At 42.2% G+C, this 10,000-nt stretch overlaps 1 protein-coding gene across 1 annotated transcript in view; it reads right to left on the bottom strand.

Annotated features, from left to right (window-relative positions):
* Positions 1 to 10,000, bottom strand: part of LOC125302820 (cytosolic carboxypeptidase 4) — a 137,782-nt gene that overhangs the window by 55,472 nt on the left and 72,310 nt on the right. Inside the window, exon 21 of the mRNA XM_048256140.1 lies at positions 3,590 to 3,765. Coding sequence (XP_048112097.1) covers positions 3,590 to 3,765 — 176 coding nt within the window. The remainder of the gene's footprint in view (positions 1 to 3,589; positions 3,766 to 10,000) is intronic.

Below are 10,000 nucleotides of genomic sequence, written 5' to 3' on the forward strand. Positions count from 1 at the left end.
CACTCATCACACTCTGTGCTATGACATCAGACTCATCCAACAACTCATCAGACTGATGACATCAGATTTCATCAGACTGTCATGAATCTGTCTTGGCCTACCATCTGCCCTGCTGAACAGTTGGGGTATTGCCCCAAAGTTTTGTGTCATGTGGTTGTGTGTGAATACCCAGCATATGAACCTTTGGCAAATTTGCTCTGCAGGTCCATCTGGCAAAGAGGCCATTGAAGACCATTTCCAATGAACCTAAAAACCGGGCACGCAAAAACAATCGCTAATCCGGCATGGGCGTGTATTTCTTTGGAATTAATGCACCAATTTAAGTTTAATTTCACTGCTAGTTATGCCCCTGGAAGCCAATTAATCTTTTCCAGGCCGTGCGTCATTGGTCTGAACCTCTGTCTTCTGGGCCATCCCTTGTTGGTTGGTCCTCCATACTCCCTACATCCTGATATCTGTAAGTGTCTTGGAAAGAAGTTATTTTGCGTTTGTCCGTATTTGACCTGCCTAGTATAGATTCTCTTTTTTCTTTGTGCTTTACTGTGGAATATTCACTGCCTCTGTTCCTGTGGATGCTGTCTATTTTTGTTGTGACCTGTTTTACTGTATTGTTTTATGGGTCTGTTGCTTGATTTATTAAGTAAAACAAAAGACTCAAATCAAGCTGGTCTGCAAATGTTAAAACTCTGACACAGACGCATCTTCTCCATGCTACCAAGAAACTTTCACAAACATTTTGAGCTTCAGTGGGGAAAACAAGTGGCCACTTTTGCGTGTTGTCCTGCTTGATAAGCTTCCATTGTATATCTTCTGTCTAATACACAATACATTTGAGGCCTGTCAGTCCCAGCATTCTAATTCAATACTCGAGCAACTTTGTTAATGTATGGGCATAGTGAAAATCCAGACACTATCTATAAATACTGTAGGTATTTCTCATTTTACATCAGATTCATCATATTCATCACACTCCTCACACTCGAACCAGATTATATGGTCAAAGCGGTCCCAGACAGAACATCAAGCCATTTCATCGGAGGCCATTTCGCCTGATGTTTGATGATGCAATTCCACAGATTTGACAGAGGTTTTCCTGATCGAGACCTCATGCTGTTTCATCTGTGTTGCAATTGCACAGACTTGACAGAGAGGGTTTTCAGAGACCTGATGTTTTTTTTTTTTTCATCTAATGTCTGAGAACTGACTGGCAGCAGAGAATGTCCTAATGTGAAGACCATAGTAGAGCTAACAGAGCTAGGGTAGTACCACAGTTGAGAGCCTGGAAGACAGTCATTCATAACTCCTAAAAGACAGTTACTGTAGCTGTCATGATACATTTATTTTAAGTTTGCTGCTCACAGATCAAAATGTCTGTGGATTAATTTCCCGGCTGACACCATTGTGCCCTTGACCCCGAGTTGCTCAGGGGAGAATGGCCCTTGCAATAATTGTAAGTTCTTTTGCTATTTAAGTCGCTTTGGATTAAAGCATCAGCCAAGTGAATAAATGTGATTATAAAAGTGTAGCATCTACTGTAGAGACGAGGTTGCTAAATGTAATAAATATGAGTATAAAAGTGTAGGATCTAGAGGTGAGGTTGCTAAATTGCAACCAACTAAAAACCTCTCATTCCTAGCATGTGTCAGAAATACAGCGGTTGTCATGCGACATAAACATATGTAAGGCCCTCTCCCGAACCAGCACTTAATTAGTCCCCTCTGGGCTGCTGTAGCAAGACTGCCATGCTTATTTTATACTATATTCTATATTATATTTCTATTTCAATTTCAATTTTATTTTGTAAGGGACAGTGTGCAATTAAAACATAAACGTAACCATTTGATGCATTGCACCAGATTTAGCCTTGGGCTAATTTACATCTGCAGCCCCACAGGAAGCACCAATACAAATTTCTGCTCATGGATCACCTCAAATCCTTTACACTGTAACTTTAAGACTAAAGCTATAGATAGAGATTAGGCCTATAAAAAATCAAAGCATCCATTTAAGTCCAGGCCATTAAGGAAAGACAACAGCATTGTCTCTGGCTTTGCCAAGGAGCAAATTCTGTGCATGGGTGCAGAGGGGTGAACAGAGGTGAGTATTGATTGGCTGCTGGACGAGGACAGTGTCAATAAAGCTTACAGCGGTCTGCTTAAGGAGAAGGTCAAGGAGTAGCTCTACTGGCATCCTAGAATCCTTAGAGGATAGTCCAATCATACATAAATATCAGTCAGCGACCAGTGAATGTACCAAGATAAAACAAGAGTGATGCTCAATAACCAATGAACGCAGGGTGCAAAAGATAAGCAAGTCAGAAAACTATTGACTTTTACTTAGACTCTAATACTCTAATACACCATGTACCTGCTCTGTTAACATGGCACACTGATCTTACCGAGATTATTGGGTTTAAAGTGAGTTTTCCCCCATTAAACCCACAAGAGTGCATCTGAGAAATAATGAGAACAACAGACACATCACAAATTCCAGGCTTCTGGGTCACTAACAAAGGTCATATCTCTCCATCTAACTGAACACATAAGGTGAAAACTGGTGATCTACACGCTACCAGCTGCATTCAACTACAGACACAGACACAGCCACAGACGAGGTCTGAAGTGTGAAAAGCTGGGACTGGGCCTGGTTACCCCCACTGCTGGCCGTTAGGTGCTGTGCACCGTCATGTGCCTTTGTAGTGCCATGTGTTTCTGTTTTTTCTGCTGTGCGCCTCTTAGCTGCTCCTGTGTTTCTCTGGTCCCTGGCCCTTACATGATCACTCTGATCACCCTCTGTGTTAGCCGCCTTCTCCCTGTTGCTTTTCATCCCATCCTATGTCTCCTGTTAATTGCTCTGTGTATTCATACTCTGTTATTTGCTTTCCTGTTTGATGTCAGATCGCGCTGGTTTCCTTTGTAACTTCTTCATAGTTTCCTTGCACCGTGTGGATTTGTTTTTACTGTTAAACTTCTTGCCTATTGTGCCATGCATTTGGGCTCTGTTTTGTCATCCCTGGCAGATAAAGCGGAAAGCTGAGAGATGGCTGAACATTTTCATCATGTGTGTATATGTGGTGTGTGTGTGTGTGTGTGTGTGTGTGTGTGTGTGTGTGTGTGTGTGTGTGTGTGTGTGTGTGTGTGTGTGTGCGATGTGTGTGTGCGTGTGTGTGTGTGTGTGTGTGTGCGTTGCGTGCGTGTCTGTGTGTGTGCAAGTATGTGTGTATGCGTGTGTGTGTGTGTGTGTGTGTGTGTGTGTGTGTGTGTGTGTGTGTGTGTGTGTGTGTGTGCGTGCGTGTCTGTGTGTGTGCAAGTATGTGTATATGCGTGTGTGCAAGTGTGTGTGTGTGTAGAGACCCGAAGGCCCAGCGCGCGTCATCTGTGTGCAAGTATGTGTGTATGCGATGAAACCCCATCTGGGTTGAGCATGGGGATGATCTTGAAGATGTATATCGTGTGTGTAAGGTGTGTGTGTGGGCTCTGAGCCGCGTGGTGTGCGTGCACAGGTCGCGTGTCCAGGCTGCCCTTCATCATGTGTCTGCTGGCATTGCTCTCCCCTGGGTAGCACCCAAAGGCGCCCAGACGATCACGATGCTGATGACCCCATCTGGGTTGAGCATGGGGATGATCTTGAAGATGAAGGCCTCCCTAAGGCTCTGAGCCACAGGGTCACTGCTGCACAGGAACTCCAGGCTGCCCTTCATCACCCAGCTGGCATTGCTCTCCCCTGGGTGCACCCGCGCCGTCAGCAACACACACGGACGGTTACCTGCAGGGGTCAGAGGTCAAAGGTCAGAGGAAGGACAGGAAGAAGGAAAGATGAGGAAAAAAAAGAAGAAACAATAGAGATATATAGGGATAAATATACTTCCCACAGTAGCCAAACCTCTTACTGTCACATGCAAGTACTAACACCCAACACCCTAGCACAAGAACGTGAACAACCAATCATATGAACACTTAACATGAACTAACAATGACAACAACAGAAAAGTATTTAGCCACAATAGTTAACTATAAATACATATACACAGTATACTATACCATAGTGCTTGCTTATTATAGTTATTTAATTGTTTATGTTCTGTATATATATAGCTCTGGAAATAATTAAGAGACCACTGCTCATTTTTCTGATGTCATTCTATGGTTGCTGAGTGACAAGTGCCAAGCTGTTGCCCTGATTAAAAAACAATGCAACTGATCTCAGCTGGTATTCTGTCTATAATGGAGTGGAATGGAAATTTCTAAGTGACCCCAAACATTTGACCGGTAGTGTATATATGTGTGTGTGTGTATGTATATATATATATATATATATATATATATATATATATATATATATATATATATATATATATATATATATATATATATATATATATATATATATATATGTGTATTTTATAATATAGTATGTTTAATCTTGCATAGTTTCAGAATGCATTTCTCTTTTCATTTTCTTTTCAATTACTTTTCATGCCAATAAAGCTAATAGAAATTAAGCGAGAGAGAGAGAAAGAAAGAGAGAGAGAGAGAGAAAGAGAGAGAGAGAGAATATTGATGCTGATACACATCCCAGATTCCAGATACACACACACACACACACACACACACACACACACACACACACACACACACACACACACACACACACACACACACACACACACACAGACCGAGCTGCGGAGGTCAGGCGGTGGCTTTCGTTGTGAATTTTATTTTCTGTCGGAGGAATCTGGGGGTGTTTTGGAGACATCGGTCTCCCTCTACCACCCATTCGGGTGAGAAGAAATTGCAGGCTGACACCAGAGCTGCCAGGCGTTTGACAAGACGGACACACCTTATCAGCAGCACATTAAAATTTAATTTCAACTCGCTATTGTGGCCCCTGGTGCCAATCCTCAGCATAGCCAAAGGAAGAGGTACATTCCTCTGTCTGGGGCATTGATCATGCTGTAATGGGCTTCTACTGCTGTGCTGCAAAGTTTGTGTGTGTGTGTGTGTGTGTGTGTGTATGGTCTCTGGCTTCATTTAATTTCGGTATTTAATTGAATCTCAGAAAGCCTTGGCAATCACGCCGGAGTAATGGCTCATTTGTTTTTCCTGCAACAAATGAGATTGAGGTGCGCTTTTATTCTCTTTGTCCTCCCATTCTTAATTTGAAAAATGTGCGCCGTGTGACACATAGACAGTCCCCAAGCTATCAGTGCTGGCAAGAACGATCAGCTCTCTGCATCAGAGGGAAGGGAAAAACGCCAAAGACACGAGGGGCAGAAGGAGGGACGATGCGCTGATATAAAGATGAAATCAAGTCACATTTGTTGGGGGAGGGTAGTGTACTTATGGATTCATGAGTGTGTCTGTGTGTTTGTCTCTCTCTCTCTCTCTCTCTCTCTCTCTCTCTGTGTGTGTGTGTGTGTGTGTGTGTGTGTGTGAGAGAGAGAGAGAGAGAGAGAGAGAGAGAGAGAGTATGTGTGTGTTGAACAGAGGGACGTGGAATGTAGGCAATGACAAGTGTACAGTTGTCATAAAGATGAGATAATATATCACATGAACACAACATTATCCTCTGGTGAATGAGTTTATATGCTTGTGTGTGTGTGTGTGTGTGTGTGTGTGTGTGTGTGTGTGTGTGTGTGTGTGTGTGTGTGTGGGTTGAAGATAGAAAGCTTTGACACCTCTTCAAAGTGTGTGAGTCCATGAATAAACAAAACGTTTTTCAAATACTACCTCAAGAGAGATTATTCTTTATCTACCATATGCCACTTCTCTATTTTCCTCCTACACACTTTCTAATTTACTTTTGAATCCATTTCATGATTTGTTTGAAGGGTATTAACTGGAAAAATGCCTTATTGCACATAATTACATATATGTGCTACAAATGTTTCACAGTGCTAATATGATTTTTTTCTGTCAATTAAAAAATAACAATAATGCACATTCCAGCACAATGACGTTAAACTCAGTCAATGCAACATGCTATTTTGATGAGTGGAAATTATCACCCTGTGGGCTCTGACGTGTTGCCTGAACACCATCCATAAGGACCACAGAGCGGTAGCACAAAACCAATACGTCTTACAAGGCGAAAAGGCAGAAAGGCTAGATTCAGTGCTAGCTATCAAGGTAATCTCTCTGATCTAGAAAATATGATTAGGCAAATTAGGAAAGAAACTGACCAGGAATTGAATCGTAATGTTAAACCAATGACCTTGCAACCTACTCTTGAATTAAGTTCACCTGAAAGCGTGGAAGTGAATGAATGTGCTAAAACAGATGTTGAACAATGTGCTGGATTACTGAACCAGATTACCCTGACCTCAGAAATACTTGATGAGTATTGAATGTGAATTAAAGAATGGAAAATGAACCATAACTGCAAACAATGACCTCATAATAAATAATAAAGTGCGATGAATGAAATGTATCAATACAAGTACTTTAGTAGCCTGGCATTGTAAAGTTTAGGGAATTATGTACTTAGAGATTTGTATGTCTCAAAACTGTTTAACCCTCATGTTATCCTTGGGGTCAAATTGACCCCAAGGATAAAGAGTGTCTGTAAGATTTGAGGATAACACAAGGGTTAAATGAATGTATACAGATTGCATTGTAATGCCATAAGTGTTTGTAACCTGTAAGAATGTAACCAAACTCTCTTGATGACTGTAAAAGTGTATGTTGTTAAATGTAATGTGTCACATTGTTATAATTGTCATTGAATGTAAACTGTTTATGTAACCTCTGGAAACTATCTGTAAACCTGAATGTAATGTAGCATCTCCGAAATGTAACCCGGAGAAGTAATGTGTGTCATTTTTAAATTGTTGGTTAAGATCAGTGACTTCTAGAATGTATTAGCTATCGTGAGAATATTCCCAGCTATATTCCAAGCTACCGTGAGAATATTCCCAGCTACCGTGAGAATATTCCCAGCTATCGTGGGAACTTCTAGAAGGTTCTAAACTGTCGTGGGAAAGTAGGATTGATTTGCCTTAGGAATGTGTGGGGGGAGGGCAAGTCTAGCTAGTATAAATAGGATTGATTTGCCTTAGGAATGTGTGGGGGGAGGTCAAGTCTAGCTAGTATAAATAGGGGTCGAACCAAATGCATGTGGGGGAGGTCAAGTCTACCTAGTATAAATAGGGGTCGAACCAAATGCATGTGTGGGGGAGGTCAAGTCTACCTAGTATAAATAGGGGTCGAACCAAATGATTCTTCTTTTTTTTCTTTCCTTCAACTCATTGGGTGTTTGCTTTATGATGTCGCGTGAGGTTGTTAGAATTAGGTCCTCCAAATTGGATTTGAGAAGCAAAGTGTTGGACGTCGTGCCAGGCTGAGTCGCGGACCGAAACTCCGTGGAACCTGTTGCAGATATCAGACCTGCTACTCTGACAGAGTGTGACTGCAGAAGACAATCAGCTGATTTTTCCCCTTTTTGAGGACTTACTTTTTTCCTTATATTCTCTTTTTCTCCATTTGTGGATTTACCATTTTTATTTAATCTCTTCTCCTATTTACTATTTTCCTATTTTGTGGATTTACTCTTTTTCCATTTTCTACAACATTGTAACCTGCAAGTGGATATTACGCCGCATTTTGTAACATCACCAAAGTGCTGAAAAGTAAAGAACTCATTTAACCTTGGCATCCAATTCTTCAAGCAGTATTTGTGTCTTTTCTTGGTTTTTCTACGCATTCCAGCAGGAGGGTAAGATAACTTGACTCTTCTGTGGTTATTCATTTGCTCTGTCGAAGACTTGGGTTAGTTGGACTTTAGTACTGCAGGACGGTAATAAAATCTCCATCCTTATAAAACCTGAGCAAGAAGTAGCCTATAACCTGTGTCTCTAGATAATCTCTAGGGTCAAACATCTTTGCACGCTAGCCAACTGTCCGAGACCTAGGCGTAGCTGCTCCTTATTTTATAGCATCCCAATAAATCCTCTACGGATCAACTTCCAAGGGGGATATTTATATAAAATAGGAGTAATAGGTTATCTGCGCCGCAGAGGGAAGACGTGCAACTTCGCTCGACAGTAGGTCCCTGCTACCTGCAATAACCTCTTGGTATCGTGGGTCCTAACTGCCTAGGCCTAGGGTTACGTCTGAGAAACGTCTGACGTTGACTTGGTTCTGGGGGTTACCTGCAGGGGGCAACACAGCTCTTATGCTAGCACAGTTAAAGTGAACCGTTAAAGTGAACAAATCATTTGAAGGTGACCGTCAGATCAATAAATGGAGGAAAACAACAACATTAAACAAGTTCAAGATAGAAGCAAACACACACACACACACACACACACACACACACACACACACACACACACACACAAACAAACAAACACACACACACAAACAAACAAACAAACAAAACACACACACACACACACACACACACACACACACACACACACAGTTATTACTGCTCTTTCATTTCTCGCTTCACTTTTCACTCTCGCTCACTTCTCTCTCACTCAAACACACACACACACACACACACACAAACACACACACACACACACACACACACACACACACACACACACACACACACACACAGAGACACACACAGAGACACTCACACCCACGCACATACACATGCGTGCACACACACCTACACACACACACACACACACACACACACACACACACACACACAAACACACAGTCATCAGCCTCCTCTCTCCCACAGGCCGTTGGTCAGATAGCCTGGTGCAGGTACATTAGCTCAGGATAATGATTCTGTTGTGAGATGATAAACTTGTCTGGGACAGCGATCCCCCCAGTCAGGCCTAGACTGGGCTTCTGCTGACAGACACTGAAGCCTCCACAAATTCTAAAGTACTTAGAAGTTGCACTTGTGTGTGGCGCCGGTAGGCCTCGTGCTGTTTACCCCGCGCGCCAATGTCTGTCTTCCTCCCTCCATCCCTCCCTCCCTCCCTCCATCTTGTTATGCCTCTATGCTTCTCAGGGTGGGTAAAATGAAAGCAAATGACATTGACAGAGAATGACTTTGACCACGAAATGACTTCTGAAAGAGGTGTTAACTGTCTGTGGCTGAAATAAATGTATATGTGTAATGTAATTCAACTTATTATACGGCTCTTCGCAATGCTAGTAGAACGCTCCATTGACTTAAATGGGATTTCCCAACGTTCTACGGTAAAATAAATTCATGTAATTACCGCTGCAAACATATAATTACCGCTGTCAATGGCAACGGGTTTTGTGCTGCTGATCATATCACTCCGCAAGTATTCACTCATATCACTTTTTGCATTGGAACTTCATTCAAAAGTGAAAGCAGATGGTTGATCAGCTGTGTTCTAAAGAATGTTTGATTCAAGTTCAGCGTGTGTTGCGAACTATTTGTTTCTCAGCAAAAGCCACGACGAAACGGTAACAAATAAGTGTAAAGAGACATATCGTGGAGTTTATTTTTTCGTTTTGGCAGGTAGTATAATAAAGCGGGATAATGTATAGAGCGCCCGGTCATTATGGGAAAATAAGTCCCTTCAGGGTGAAACAAGACACCTCGCTGGCGTCGGGTCCGGTTAAGCCCTGTCGGGACTTATTTTCCCCATAATGACCGGCGTTCTATACATTATCCCTTACATACTGTAGAGACATCGGTCCACCCACACATACACTCATATGCATACAGACAAACATACACATGCACACACACCCACACAGACACACACACACACACACACACACACACACACACACACACACACACACACACACACAACCGTGAAACCAAAACTCGTAAAAAACGCAGCTACCAGCAAGTTATCCAAGACAATGGCACTGCACATGAGCAAAACTGTCAGGCTAAACAGGATTATGTCTGATAATTAACCACGTCAGAATTGGGACCGAGACACGCTCGCAGTGGAACACTTTAATTAATAAGAGACGGGGAAATCGCAGCTGTATTTCCATAAGCTTTGCAGGGCAAACTCCTCGTCTGGTGTGTGTGAGATGGTCGA

This window comes from Alosa alosa, chromosome 11 (genome assembly GCF_017589495.1).
Source record: "Alosa alosa isolate M-15738 ecotype Scorff River chromosome 11, AALO_Geno_1.1, whole genome shotgun sequence".
NCBI classification, from domain to species: domain Eukaryota; kingdom Metazoa; phylum Chordata; class Actinopteri; order Clupeiformes; family Clupeidae; genus Alosa; species Alosa alosa.